Here is a 15,936-nt window from a genome sequence, read left to right on the forward strand (position 1 = left end):
GAGAACAGGCAGGAGGAGGGACAGAGGGAGAAGGAGAAGCAGACTTCCCACTGCTCAGGGATCCCAGGGTTCCTGGGACCATGACCTGAGCCAAAGGCAGATGCTTAACTGACTGAGCCACCCAGGCACCCCGAAAAATGTAACTTTTAATTTATCACGAGTTATTTTACTGAATTTGAATTTTCTGGTATGAAAATTTAGATGAGGTTGTTAATCAGGCAGAAAAATATGTGCAAACAGCCAGAATTAGCCTCAAGCACTGCACAGTGAAAAACAAATCTTAAACTTTTCCTTGAAAATTGGGGCACAGAAAATGTGAAGAAAGTAATTTACTATGCAACAATACAATGTAAGGAAATGGAGATTACATAGAAAAGATAACCACATTTAAAAAAATGATAGCAGGAGAAATAACAGAAGATGATTTTGTGATTATTACCAGAAGAAACTAAAAGGGCATTATATGAATGCCTTGATAGTTTTCAAAAAGCACTGGAAACTTGTTTCAAAACAATGGATCAAATGATGTCGAAGTTCCTTCTTGTTTACACATTTTTCACTGATTTCTGCAGAAGAAGAAGTTCTGAAGTTTTTACCTAGTAGTATAGAAATTTATACTTTTCTGAAGAAGATATTTTGGTTTAAATTTTCAACTGTGGAAGATTTTAATGCCACTGAATTTGATCCTGAATAAACTAACACATGGGTGGTATTGTCATTCATGGAAATTCTGTGAAAGAGAATTATTATAATTCTCTTCCAAACTTATTCACAATTTTAAGACTTTTCTTATTTGTATATATGTTGCTTTACAGGAAATTAACTTTATTAATATTAAAATTAATTAAAAAGTGTTCATCTTTAAACTATAAAAAAATATACATCAAAGTCTATCTATACCACCTACTGAATATTTAAAAGTATTAGATTTTGATGAAGTTATTGGCAAATAGGCAAGCTCAAAAGCAGGAACTAATAGTTTTTAAAAGATTTATTTGTTTGAGGGAGAGAAAGTGCAAGTGAGCACAGGGGGATGTGGAGGAGGGAAGGGAGAAAGAGTCCTAAGCAGCCTCCATGCAGACCATGGAGCCAGATGTGGGTCTTAATCTCACAACCCTGAGATCACAACCTGAGCCAAACTATGAGTTAGACACCCAACCAACAGTGCCACCCAGGTATTCCAACTGAAATGCTTTTATTTATTATTCAGTAGACCAATATATAGTTTTAAGTTCCTTCTCCTTTAAAAAATACATTAATGCAATGAGAAAACATTGATCCGTTATTTTTTTCCTTTTCTGTACTGCACTATTTATGTTCTGTTTTATTTTTATGATAGATAGATATAAAATTCAATAAAAGAAAAATTTCAGTGTCTTTTATAACCTTTATTTTTAGTTTAATTTCATCCTTATTTCTTTTGAAATATTTATTTATTATAATATTTAATATTTATAAATAATATTTATGATATTTAATATTTATTAAGTAACTAATATTTTTGAGTATAGTGGACACACAATGTTACATTAGTTTCAGGTGTACAACATAGTGCCTCAATAACTCTATACATTATGCTATGCTCACGACATCTGTCACTATAAAACCCTATTACAATACCTCTGGCTGTATTTCCTGTGCTGTACCTTTTGTTATCCTGACTTATTTTATCATAACTGGAAGTCTGTATCTTCCACTCCCCTTCACTCATATTGCTCATCCCTACCCCTCCTTTCTGGCAGCCATTAATTTGTCCTTTGTACTAATGTCTGTTTCTGCTTTTTGTTTGTTTATTCATTTGTTTTGTTATTTAGTTTCCGTATGTAAATGAAACCATGTGGTATTTGTCTTTCTGTGTCTGACATATTTTATTTAGCATAATATCCTCTAAATCCATCCATGTTGTTCCAGATGGCAATATCTCATCTTTTTTGATGGCTGAATAGCCACGATATGAAAGCATTCTAAGTGTCCAACAATAGATGAATAAATAAAGATGTGGTATATATTATACAATAGAATATTACTCAGTCATCATTCTTTATCAACATAATTTTGTTATATAGAGGAGGAAGCCGTTAAAAATGATTTTCTTAGGGTGTCAAATACGTTACATACGTTACTGATGCCTGGTATATAATTTGCACTTAAATATTTGCTGAATGAATAAATGAACTAATAATGGCTATGCCGATGATCAGATTATGAGCATTTTTTTCCCCTAGCATCATTTACTGGAGGACTAGGAAAGATCTTGCTCCTGTTGAGTATGTTGCTCCTCTTCACTGCATGGTCTGACAGCACCAAGATGATCCTTTTAAAATCTAACTTAGGACATGCCACATCTTTGCTCAAAACCCTCCATTGCCCCCCCCCGCCTCCCCCCGCATTAAGAATCAAATCCAGGGGCGTCTGGGTGGCTCAGTGGGTTAAAGCCTCTGCCTTCAGCCCAGGTCAGGATTCTCTGCTCAGCGGGGAGCTTGCTTCCTTCTTTCTCTCTGCCTGCCTCTCTGCCTGCTTGTGATCTCTGTCTGCCATATAAATAAATAAAATCTTAAAAAAATAATCAAATTCAAAGTCTTTACGGTGGTATGAATAACCTCTACATAGCCTGTTATTTCATTCCTTTTGAACTTACCACCCCAGCCACATCATTGTTGTTCTTTCCACATCAAATGCTTTTCCCTAAATTCCTTCAGCACTTTTCTCAAATGTCAGCTTATCAGAAAGCCTTTCCCTAACCTATTCAAACAAGAAAATTCTCACCTTATCCCCATACTGTTTCACTTTCCTTCATAGCATTTGGCACCTGTAACATTTATTTGTCTTTTTCTCTTGGAAACATCAGCTCCATGATGTTTGTATTGATTGATGATTGCATTGTATTGTTCTGTATGTTGAACAAGTGCCTGGCATATAGGAGGTTCAGAGTGACATAGTCTGACAATGTATGAACTTGACCTTTTGTCAAAGAGGTAAAATGAAGGAAATTTTCAACTTTTCATGTGTTTGTGGGCTCTGCTCCTGGGGTCCCAGAGAATGTATCTTTTAATATTTACCAACGTCAAAATGATTCTGCAAAACTTCCAAGCATGGACTCTATTTCTGCCTCAGGCATATATTGTACACATGCTTCATTAAAAAAATAACAAAAAAGGAGCATTCCAAACATAAAGATAAGAAAAAGGAAAAAAAAATCTCCCAGGTTTCCATAAGATTAAAATTGTACAGCCTTGCACATATTAAAAACCTAAGATAAAGTCTTTAACTTTCTGGAATGTCCTTCCTCAGAATGACTTGTAACTTTTTTAAATGAAAAACAAAACAGAAGAAAACAAAACAAAACATATATAACCCTGGACCAAATGTTCCTTCCCAAGAGCACTCCTTTCTTTGTGAAGATTGTGTTTCCAGGCAATTTTTAAACTTGAGCTTGAATAAAACTCTTTTCCTTTCTCTTTTAAAATTTTAAGAAAGCTTTGTTGAATCTTCCTGGACCCGAATATATAGTTATGTAAAGCAGCTGGACTTGGATTTTAGATCCTTATCTAGACAAATCACATAATGTCTGAAACAGTGAAAATAGTGCAGACTTCTGCACTCAGAATAGCTTTCAACTGGATTATGGAGAGTATTTTGAAAAACTTCATCGAGGATGGGAACCGTCAGTCGCGAGGACAAGCGGTTTGTAGCAGCTTCCCGAAGCCGCGCTGGGAGGGCGGAGAAAGGGCGGAGCCAGCAGCAGAGGGACGTAACCAGGCGGAGCTGCGGAGGAGCCGGATTGAACTGTTTTGTCCCTCTCTGCCCACCATATGAGAACTCTGGCGGAGAAGGTCACAGATATGGCGGCTGTTAGGGTAAGTTTCAGAAAAAAACCCCAAACCTTTCTTAGTTTCTGGGTGCAGATAGCATTCTAGTAACTATCGAAGGGATCCTCCTAACTTCAGAAGGGAGCCCCACAGCAAGAGGCAAGGTGGAGGTGGGGTTGTGAGAGAATTGACAAGGCCAGAGAGTCTTAAACGTTTGAACCTTCAAAACACCTACCTCTCCCCCTTGGATTTCCTCAGTTTGGGACTGTCTCCTCAGTCCCCTGCAGTTAACTGTTTATACAGCGGCATGGTGAAAACTGGGGAACGGCTGGGTGAAAAACGGCCGGCCTGGCGACATGCGGCAGCCAATGTGTGGGTCTCGAACAGAAACGAAGAGTAAAGAATCCTGGACATTGGACTGGGCGCACAGGGCGGAGTCTCAGGACCCTTTAAAGACTTTGTTCAAACGTTATTTGGAGGTGAAATAGACTGGGATAGAGATGTCTCATAGCCTTTACGCAGTGTGCGGTGTTTGTATTCACTATTGTTCTTTCCCGGGTTTGATTAATAAACCCAAGTTTCTTTTGAGTTCTGTAATGGGAAAAGATGCCTTTACTTAGGAATCTTTGTACCGGAAGTGACTCAGCTGCCTGCTAACTGCTGTTCCCTAAGTAGGTTTCAATAATAGTAATAGATATCTACAGGTGAGTATTGGTAGCGGGTTTTAAGGGTGCAGTGCACTGCTTGAGGAAGATACAAATATGAGTAGTTCAGTTCAGCTGAAATGTGAGGTGACTCAGTATCCATCTTGTTTGACCAATCTCCATTACAGCATTTCTGGTTCTCAGAATTTATCACAGAAATCACAGCAGCCTTCTGACTGGACTCTCTGTCTCTAGCCTAGCTCTCAGCGAATCCATTTTCCCTGAACTGCCAGAGTACTCATAGTAAAATGCAGATCTGATTATACTCCTTTCCTGCTTAAAAACCTTTATTGGCACTCCGTCATCTTCCCACTGGGGTCAGGGCAGACTCCTATGTCTAAAACACCTAACCCTGGCTTGGCTTTTAAGCTTCATCTGTTCTCTCTTAGGAAATCTTTTAACATCTGTACTCCAAGCCTTTTCCCCTGCTGTTTCTTTGGACCTGATGGGAAATATCCTCATCTAGTTAGCGCCTGTTGAAGTCCATTCATTCGTTTAACAGCTCTTTGTGTACTGCCTCCTCATATACTAAGTACAAAATGCGTTTTCCAGGCAAGTGTTCCGGACTTCCCCAGTGTAATTTAACTCCTTTTTCGTGCTTCCAGAAGACTCTGGGCATACATTTACCTTAGGACTTTTCACACTTCAGCTAATAGACTATTTGCTTGCCTGTTCTACCATCCTATAAGCTGCTTTAGGACAGTAAGTAGGATATTAATTTTTCTATCCCTAGCACAGGTCTGACTTACATTAGGTACCCAGTAAAAGCTACAGGAAGAAATAAATGCCAGGCAGTGAAGTAGTAGTGTATTCTGATTCAGAGCAATAGAAGTGCCTTGCCTCGGGAGAAGTACAAAGTGATCTGAGGGTTCAAAAGAGAAAACCCAAACCTTGCTGAGGAGAATAAAGAAAGACTTTGTGGAGGAGGTGCAGAGATAGCAGGAACAGTCAGTGGTAAAAAGCAAACCAGAATAGTGTGTTGTCACTGAAGCCTAGAGTAGTGAGTTGAACAGTCTTTGGATTTGGACATTAAAAAGTCACTGGAGGCTACCATTTATTAAGTGCTTACTACAAGATCAGGCACCATACAAAAATATATATGTCATTTCACTTAAATCTCCAGACAACTTTATGTTGTAGTTATTCTGATCACTGTTTTACAAATGAAATTCTAAGATTGGGAGAAGTCCAGTAAATTGCCCCAAATCATAATGCTAATAAGAGCTGAAGTGAGAAGAACCAGTATAAATAAAGTGGAGGAGGGAGAACCTGGATTGTAAGGGGTTAAGGAATGGGTAAGGGGTGGGAAACTGGCCTTAATTTAGCACTTATTTTGGGCAGCTGCTCTACAGATATCATTTCATTTTAATCCTATTGATGACCCTAAGAAATAGGGTAGTATCCTTATTTAATTTATGAAAAAGGCTTAGAAAAATTGTGTGCTCCAGGTTATGCAGCTGCTAAGTGAAGAGTCAGGTTCAAATACAGGTCTGTTTGGCTCCAAAGCCCATGATCCTTCCATTACTCCTTGCTTCTGAAAGGAATGGTATATTACTCTTTGGAAATTGTTGTGGTGAAAGGAAGGAAATAAATCTTGGGATACAGGTAGCAAATCCCAGAAAAGGTGTCTTTTCATTTAAAGTCAGGAGACTGTCAATTGTATCTTGATAAAACTGGAAAAACAGTCAGGAGGCCTGAGCTGGTTTGGTGATGAGGGGAAATGTGCCAAAAACTAGTACAGAGGTGGGACACCTGGGTGGCTCAGTTGTGAGGCCTCTGCCTTCGACTCAGGTTATGATCCTAGGACCCTGGGATCAAGTCCCACACCAGGCTTCTTGCTCAGGAGGGAGCCTGCTTCTCACTCTGCCTGCTGCTCTCCCTGCTTGTGCTCCCCACCCGATATATAAAATCTTAAATTGGTATAGAGGAAAGATAATAATAGTTATCACAGCTAGCTATTAACTTAGTAAACATTTACCATGCTAGGCATTTTGCCGAGGATTTTACTTGATTTTCTCATGCTTTACAGTGGCCCTATGAGTAAGTTCTGTTATCAGCATTTTACAGGTAAGGAAACTGAAGCTTAGAAAGGTTAAGTAACTTGCCCACAGTCACAGTATAGTAAGCAGTAGAGCTAGATCTGCAATTACATGATCTGAGTCCCAGTTACGAGGCTTAAGTTTGAGGAAGCATTTGGACCTACAAGGTCCTAAGAGGGTGATCCATGTTCATTTTGAAGCCCTAGAGTTTAATAGAGTAAGAGAGAGAGGAACCCTGAAAGTTGGCAGAAAACTCTCAAAAAGAGTATATGTATATCTTGGAGTAGAGCTTGTTGCACAGATATGACAGTGAAACACTGACATGAAGTTAGCCTCAAGGAATAAGGACTATGTAGATTTTTCCTCCCAACTTCTTGAATTAGATATAATGATTTGAGGACTGGCCTTCATTTAAAAGGATTGGGAGGAGAGGCACCTGGGTCAGTTAACTTCTAACTCTTACTTAGTTTTTGCTCAGGCCCTCATCTCAGGGTCATGGGACAGAGCCTCATATGGGGCTCTGTGCTGAGTGTAGAGTTGGCTAAAATTTCTCTCTCTCTCCCTCTGCTCCTCCCCACCTCTCTCACTCTCTCAAATGAATAAATAAATCTTCAAAAAAAAAAAAAAGAATTGGGAAGACTGTAGTAGTGTTAGACAAAAGCCAAGTTTCTTTCATGCCAGAGGTTGAATGAATTTGAGGAAAACATGAGTTTTGAAAGAAAATTTGTTTATAATAAAATACTTAATACCAAAATATGGGGGCACTTGGGTTGCTCACTTGGTTAAGCCTCTGCTTTTGGCTCAGATCATGATCTCAGGGTCCTAGGATCAAGCCCTGCATCAGAGTCCCTACTCAGTGGTTAGGGAGTAACCTAACTGCTCATTCCCTCTCCCTCTGAAATAAATAAAATCTTAAAAAAAGAAAAGAAAAGAAAATATGGCTACCATTTATTGAGCATTTCCTTTGTGTCTGACATTGTGCCAAGCTGTTGATGCACATCATTTCACTCTCATGAAAAGTTTTTGAATGTAGGTAAGCTCAGACAACAGGAGTAGAGCAGAAAACAAAACAAAAAAAAAACAAAGCAGCAATAGGAGGTTGTAGTTGGAGAAAAGCTTGTTGAGTGTATGATTTTAGCTATTAGCAAGTCTGGGTAGTGGTAAATTCAGGGTGTACTCATGGAGTGGATAGCCACAGTGGAATGAATATAAAGGTCTATGGAGGTAAAGTCAAGGAGTGAGGGGAGGCTTTTGGGTGGTTTGTCCACATGCATATTAAAGCCATTGTTAGTTAAAGCAGGATTTAGAGTATAGAAAACTGCTAACCAGAATTCTAACCTCTGATGTGATGCAGTGACCAGGATGCAAGTAGATGATAGTACTAAGAATGAATAAATAGATGGTATCAACTTCAAAGTAGCAGCGTTAGTTTTATTTCTTTTATGTGAACTTTTTAAAATTGAAGTATAGCATATATACAGTAAAAGTACACGAGTCATAAGTAGCTTGGTAAATTTTCATAAGATGATTATTTTTTTAATCAGAACCCAATTTAAAAAAAAAAAAAAAAAGCATTACCAACCGCTCAGGAGCCTTTCCTTCTATTTCCTCTACATCGTTACCCTCCACTGTAGATTATTTTTGCTTATTTTTGAACTTCATATAAATGAAATGATGCCATATTTACTCTGCTGTGTCTGGCTTCTTTCATCCAAAGTTTTGTTTCTGTGATTCAACCATTATGCTTGTGACACTAATTCATTTTCATTACGATATAAGAGGATGAATGTATCATAATTTATGTATCCATTCTACTCTTGAGGAACAATTTTTTTTTTATTTGAGAGAGAGAGCGAGCACATGAGAAAAGGGAGGGTCAGAGAGGGAAGCAGACTCTCTGCCAAGCAGGGAGCCCAATTCGGGACTCGATCCTGGGACTCCAGGATCATGACCTGAGCTGAAGGCAGTTGCTTAACCAACTGAGCCACCCAGCTCTTGAGGAACATTTGAATTATCTTCAGTTTTGAGCTATTACACAAATAATGACCCTGTGAATATTCTTCTGTATGTCTTTTTGGTGCACATAAGTGTGCATTTCTACTGAGTACGTGCCTAGGAGTGGGATTGCCAGGTCTTAGAGCATGCAGCTTTCTTTGGTAGATACTGCCAAATAGTTTTTCAAAGTGGTTGTACCAATTTGCATTCCATTCATGAGAGTTCTAGTTGTTCTACTTCCTCACTAATAGGACCAGAGATTTCTACTTAAGGGTAAAGAAGTAACAGCTTAGAAGTAGCATTGGATATCAGGAAGAAGAAAACTACCTCCTTTCCCTGAGATGCTTTGATTAGCCTTCTCTTGAGGATTGTAAGGGAAGTAGAGACCTCAGAGGACAATCATGTTTCATTTCAGGCAAGGAGAGGGGAGGGTAGACACAATGCAAGGACTTTTGGAGTTTTGAGGAATAGCAGGAAGTTTGGTCAGTGGAGAGAAAATACAGAGCACTGTAGAAATTAGAATACAGGAGATAATACATCACTGGGATTATATTTTGGGGCTTTGGCCAAGGATGATTGGTATGGGGAGGAACATGGACCTCACAGGATTTACGGTTTCAAAATCCTTGATAATACCAGCTGTATATTCCTTTCTGTCAACTTTAGTCCTTGTCTTTCCTTTTCCTTGTTTCATGTAAGTTATACCAAAAAATAGTTGGAACCCAACAAAGTGAAATTTGTTAGGTTGGAAGACTGGTGGTTATGTCTAGCCAAATCAGTGTTCCTGTTTCCATTCAGCATTGTTGAACATGTTTATTTTCAGTACAGCTTTGAAAGTTACGCTTTGAAACCCTTAACCTATTTAACAATGTTTGGTGTAGGTTCCAGGATATCACTTTATGCCGTAAAGTGAAAATGATGTGTGCGTTGCCTCCTCCCACACCCATATGACTGACTATTCCCTGTAACACCATCCTCACAGGTGGTGGTCAGGTATTCTGTGAACCTCATTGAATATGGAGATAAAATATTGCTTGCCATGTGTCCTAAGGTTATGGAGAACAGAGGCATGTTCAAGTTATCTTAAGTAGTGTTTTTTAAAAAAATATTTTATTAACATAAAATGTATTATGTGCCCCAGGGGTACAGGTCTGCGAATCGTCAGGCTTACACCTTTCACAGGACTCACCATATCACATACCCTCCCCAATGTCCATAACCTAACCACCCTCTCCCTACCTCACCCCATCCTCCCCAGCAACCCTCAGTTTGTTTTGTGAGATTAAGAGTCTCTTATGGTTCGTCTCCCTCCTGATCCCATCCTGTTTTGGATGCGTAGTTTAGCAACAAAGCTTGGGAAGGTGTTTCACGAGCTAAACAAACCTCAAGAAGAACCATTCAGAATATCATAGCAAGTCTGGTATTACCAGTCTCATGACTGGACTGTTCTGTTTCTGCTAACTCTACATGTTTTATATCCAGACTTTCCTAGGGAAAGGATTTGATTGGGTCGGCTAGACACTAACCACTACAAAGTACCCCTCTTGGGCAGAAATTGCACATCAGGCCCCTTTATAAGACAGCATCTAGTTGGCTGTCTTTGGCTCAGGTACCAATCCCTAGTCTAGTCAGTTTTGGCCAAGGCATTAGTCCTGTAGTTCAAAGCATAGCAACCGATGTTAGGAATCATAGGAGGGAACACTATAATTGTCAGATGCTCTGAAGCTTCTTAGAGGGGCCAAGGCAATGGATGGATGGATACACTTTGGGGGTTCATGGTCTTTCTGGTATAAATGTACTTTTGAATACCTTCCAGAAGTAAGTAGTAAAGTTGTTGAAATATGGTAGAATATATTTGGAATTACTGTTAAGAGCTAAGTTATTAACATCTTGTAATTTAAAGTGGGAAAGGGGCTCCTCAAGGATAAAAAGCAGCAAGATGGTGGAGTGTTTGAGTGCTAGGATATGTTGGAATTTTATTTTAAAGGTAGTAGAGAGCCATTGAGATAAATCCACAATGATTTATGATTTTTTAAATTTAATGTAAAATATTACAGTTATCAGAAAGGCATTAATGAACACTGTAAATGTAGGTGGAACCTCCTGTGTATCCCTCCAACTCTGTGTACCCCTTGCTTCCTGAAACCCCCCATAGCTACTTCCCTGACTTATTTAATAATTGCTATGCATGTTTTTAGACTTTTACTGTATATGCATGTATTCCTAAACTTTATACACTGTCGTTTTGTGTGCTTTTTTCATATAAATTGTATTTATGTGGCATCTATTCTTCTGCAGTAGCACTGTTTGTGGTACATAATGTTTACATTGTGTAGCTATAGTTCATTTATTTTCATTGTGCATAGTATTCTTTTACATGAATATAGTATATGTATCTCTCCATTCTCTTAATGGATACTGTGGTCACTTTTTTCTATTACAAATAATGCTGCTATGAACTATAATATGTAGATCTCCTTGGACCCATGTGAGTTTTGCTGCTAGACCGAAGACTAGCTGTATGACTTTGAGCAACTCACTTAACCTGTCGAAACCTCAGTTTTCTTATCTGAAATAAGGTTTTTTTTTTTTTTTTTCCTTTTCAGTGTTCCAGAATTCATTGTTTATGCACCACACCCAGGGCTCCATGCAATACGTGCCCTCCTTAGTACCCACCACCAGGTTCACCCAACCTCCTACCCCATGCCCCTCCAAAACACTCAGTTTGTTTCTCAGAGTCCACAGACTCATGGTTCGTCTCCCCCTTCAATTTTCCCTTACTTCTATCCATCTCTCCATGTCCTCCGTGTTATTCCTTATGCTCCACAAGTAAGCGAAACCATGTGATAGTTGATCCTCTCTGCTTGACTTATTTCACTCAGCATAATCCCTTCCAGTCTCGTCCATGTTGATACAAAAGTTGGGTATTATACTAGGAAATACTAATAAATAGTATATTATGTGCCCAGCACTATGCATGAGTTATTGCAAACACCCAGTAATTCCTAGCTCCTCTTACTCTTAGTGTTTAAAAGAATATATTCCCAGCACTTATTATAATGCCATTATTTTCTGACCTCTAGATTCCAATTTAAGTCACACCTTGTTCACGCTAGTGTATTGATAACCTGTTTCTTTTGAGTATCAGTAGTCTTAAGTAAGTACAATAGAAATTTGTTGTGTTAATGTGATCAGTTATTTATTGAAATGAACATTTATATATAGCCTTGTTTCTTCTTAGACTTATTTTGATTTCTTTCAGGCTCTTGCTGCATATTCATGATACTCTTAATGATTAATAATCTTTCAAAAAGTATAAAACGTAACGTGCTTTTTTGGTCACCATATCCTTTATGTATAAAATGTTCTTGCTATCTTCATCATTCAAATCCTAAGGCAGTAAACAAAAAATTTGAATGGAGAGATTATTGCAGAGATTGTTTAGTCAAAAACTGTCATGTGAAACTTAGAACAGGTTTTATGACTTAAGAAAGATTTCTTTAAGAATCACCCTAATTACAGGGACCTGGGTGGGTCAGTTGATTAAGAATCGACTCTTGATTTCAGCTCAGGTCATAATCTCAGGGTTGTGGTATTGAGTCCCATGTCAGGCTCCATGCTCATCAGGGAGTCTATTGGAGATTCCCTCTCCATCTGCTCCTCCCCCACCACACTCACTTGCATGCTCTCTCTGTCTCTCAAATAAATAAATCTTAAAAAAAAGAGAATAACCCTGATTGAAGGTGGTAAAATTCTGGTACAGTAGGAATGACAGTATCATTTTTCACTGATCTATGAACCCTACTGATAAAAGAGTGTAATTAAGGTGTAATAGAGTCTTAAACCTTCAAGTATTGAGATACTAAAGGCTTTGTAGTTTGTTGCTGTTTTAGGCCTATAGATTTTTTTCACAGGTATTTTATTTTTTTGTCTTTTCAAATTTTTATTTATATTACACTTAACATATAGTATAATATTAGTTTCAGGTGTACAATATAGTGATTCATTACTTCCATACTAAACATGGTACTCATCAAAACATTTGCAATCCTTAATCACCATCATCTATTTAACCTATCCCTTTGCCCACATTCCCTCTGGTAACCATTTGTTTGTTCTCTATAGTTAAGAGTTTTTTGGTTTGCCTTTCTCTATTTTCCTTTTATGCTCTTTGTTTTGTTTCTTAAAATCCACATATGAGTGAAATTATAATGGTATTTGTCTTTCTCTGACTGACTTATTTCACTTAGCATAATACTCTCTAGCTCCACCCATGTCTTTTCAAAGGGCAAGATCTCATTCGTTTTTATGGCCGAGTAATATTCCAGTAATATTCTGTTGTATGCGCGTGTGTGTATGTTTATGTATATACATACCACTTCTTTAACCATCCATTAGTTGATGGGCATTTGGGCTGTTTTCTTAATGGGCTGTTTTAGATAATGCTTCTGTTAACATTGGGGTGCATGTCTCCCTTTGAATTAGTATTTTTTTTTAATTATGTTCAGATAGTCAGCATGTAGTACATCATAAGTTTCTAAAGTAGGGTTCATGATCCATTAGTTGCATATAACACTCAAGTGCTCTTCACAACACGTATTTTGGGGTAAATCCCTGTTAGTATAAATTGCTAGATTGTAGGATAATTCTATTTTTAATTTTTTGAGAAAGTGCCATGCTATTTTCCTGAGTGGCTTCACCAGTTTGGATTCCCAGCAGTGCTGCCAGAGGGTTCCTTTTTATGCCCTCTCCAGTACTTGTTTCTTGTGCTGTTGATTTTAGCCATTCTCAATGTTGAGAGGTGATATCTCATTGTAATTTCGATTTGTATTTCCCTAATGATGACTTATGTTGAGGATCTTTTCATGTATCTGTTGACCTTCTGTATATCTTTGGAAAAATGTCTATTCATGCCCATTTCTAATTAGATTATTTGTTTTTTGGTGTTGAGTTTTATAAGTTCATTATATTTTTTGGATGCTAATCCTCTATCAGGTATGTTATTTTCAAGTATCTCCTCTTATTCCATAAGTGGCCTTTTAGTTTGTTTCATTATTTCCCTTGCTGTGTAGAAACTTTTTGTCTTGATAAAATCTTAGTAGTTTGTTTTTGCTTTTGTTTCCCTTGCCTCAAGAGAATTATCTACTAAGAAGTTGATGAGGCTGATGTCAAAGAGGTTACTATGTATGTTCTTCTCTAGGATTTTGATGGTTTTGTGTCTCACATTTAGGTCTTTTATCCATTTTGAATTTATTTTTGTGTATGGCAAAAAAAGTGGTCCAACTTCATTCTTTTGCATGTTGCTGTCCAGTTTTCCCAACACCATTTATTGAAGAGATTGTCTTTTTCCCAGTAGATACTGCTTCCTCTTTTGACCAAGATTAATTGACCAGATGGTTGTGGGTTTATTTATGGGTTTTCTGTTACGTTCCATTGACCTATGTGTCTGTTTTTGTACCAGTATCATACTGTTTTGATCACTACAGCTTTGTAATGTAACGTGAAGTCTGGAATTTTGAGGTCTCCAGCTTTGCTTTTCCTTTTCAAGGTTGCTTTGGCTATTCAGGGTCTTTTCTGGTTCCACACAAATCTTAGAATTGTTTGTTCTAGCTCTGTGAAAAATACTGATGATATTTTGATGAGGGATTTCATTAAATGTGTAGATTCCTTTGGGTAATATAGACATTTTAACAATATTTGTTCTTCCAATCCATGAGCATGGCATGTCTTTCCATTATTTCGTTTCCTCTTCAATTTCTTTCATGAATATGGTATAGTTTTGAGAATACAGGTCTTTCACCTCTTTGTTTAAATGTATTCTTAGGTATCTTACTTTTTTTGCAATTGTAAATGGGATTGATTCCTTGATTTCTGTTTCTGCTGCTTCATTATTGGTGTATAGAAATGCAACAGTTTTCTGTGCATTGATTTTGTATCCTGTGACTTTACTGAATTAATGTATCAGTTCTAGTAATTTTTTGGTGGAATCTTTAAGGTTTTCTGTATAGAGTATCATGTCATGTGCAAATACTGGAAGTTTGACTTCTTCCTTGCTGATTTGGATGCTTTTATTTCTTTTTGTTGTCTGATTGCTGTGGCTGGTACTATGTTTAAAAAATAGTAATGACGGGCACCTGGGTGGCTCAGTGGGTTAAGTCTCTGCCTTTGGCTCAGGTCATGATCTTAGGGTCCTGGGATCGAGCCCCGCATTGGGAGTCTCTGCTCATCAGGGAGCCTGCTTCCTCCACTCTGCTGCCTGCCTCTCTGCCCAGTTGTGATCTCTCAAAGAAATAAATAAAATCTTTAAAAAAAATAGTGATGAGAGTGGACATCCCTGTCTTGTTCCTGACCTTGAAGGAAAAGCTCTCAGTTTTTCCCTATTGTGGGTATCAGCTGTGGGTTTTTGTTTAATATATGGCCTTTATTATGTTGATGTACGTTCTTTCTAACCCTACTTTGTTGAGAGTTTCTATTATGAATGGATGTTGTACTTTGCCAAATGCTTTTTCTGCATTTGTTGAACAGATTGTTTGGTTCTTATCCTTTCTTATCCTTTATTGTATGTCTTTATCTGGTTTTGGTATCAGAGTAATGCTGGTATCGTAGAAGGAATTTGGAATTTTTCCTGCTTTTTCTGTCTTTTGGAATATTTTGAGAAGAATGGGTATTAACTCTTCTTTACATGTTTGGTAGAATTTGCCTTTAAAGCCATGTGACCCTGAATTTTTTATTTGGTGGGAGATTTTTGATTACTGATTCTATTTCTTTGCTGATTATCAGCCTTTTCAAGTTTTGTGTTTCTTCCTTTTTCAGTTTTGGTAATTTAAATCTTTCTAGGAATATATTCATTTCTTCCAGATTATTCAATTTGTTGGTGTATAATTTTTCATAATATTCTATTATAATTTTTTATATTTCTGTGGTGTTGGTTGTTATTTTTCCTCTCTTGATTGTGGTTTTATTTAAATGGGTCCATGTTCTTTTGTTTTTGTTCAGTCTGGCTAAGGGTTTATTAATTTTACTGATTTTTTTTTTTCAAAAGCCCAGCTTCTGGTTTCACTGATCTATTCTTCTTTTTATTTTTTAAGTTTCTGTATTATTTTTTTCTGCTCTGATTTTCATTATTTTTTTCATTTTGCTGGCTTTAGGCTTTGTTCCTTTTCTAGCTCCTTTAGGTGTAAGGTTATGTTGTGTATTTGAGATTTTTCTTGCTTCTTAACATAGGCATGAATTGCTATATACTTCCCTGTTAGGACTGCTTTTGCTGCATCCCAAAGGCTTTTGGACTGTTGAGTTTTTCTTTTCATTTATTTTCATGATTTTTAAAAAATTTCCTTCATTTGCTGGTTGACCCATTCATTGTTTAGTAGGATGTTCTTTAAGCTCCAT

At 37.5% G+C, this 15,936-nt stretch overlaps 1 protein-coding gene across 4 annotated transcripts in view; it reads left to right on the plus strand.

Moving 5' to 3' along the window:
* The first annotated feature begins 3,743 nt into the window (after positions 1-3,743).
* APOOL (apolipoprotein O like) overlaps positions 3,744-15,936 on the plus strand; it is a 120,049-nt gene continuing 107,856 nt past the window's right edge. For all 4 annotated transcript variants that reach the window (XM_059157182.1, XM_059157185.1, XM_059157184.1 and 1 more), the window contains exon 1: positions 3,744-3,857. In XM_059157182.1, the coding sequence (XP_059013165.1) occupies positions 3,813-3,857 (45 nt within the window). In that variant the 5' untranslated portion in view covers positions 3,744-3,812. The remainder of the gene's footprint in view (positions 3,858-15,936) is intronic.

This window comes from Mustela lutreola, chromosome X (assembly GCF_030435805.1).
Source record: "Mustela lutreola isolate mMusLut2 chromosome X, mMusLut2.pri, whole genome shotgun sequence".
NCBI lineage: Eukaryota > Metazoa > Chordata > Mammalia > Carnivora > Mustelidae > Mustela > Mustela lutreola.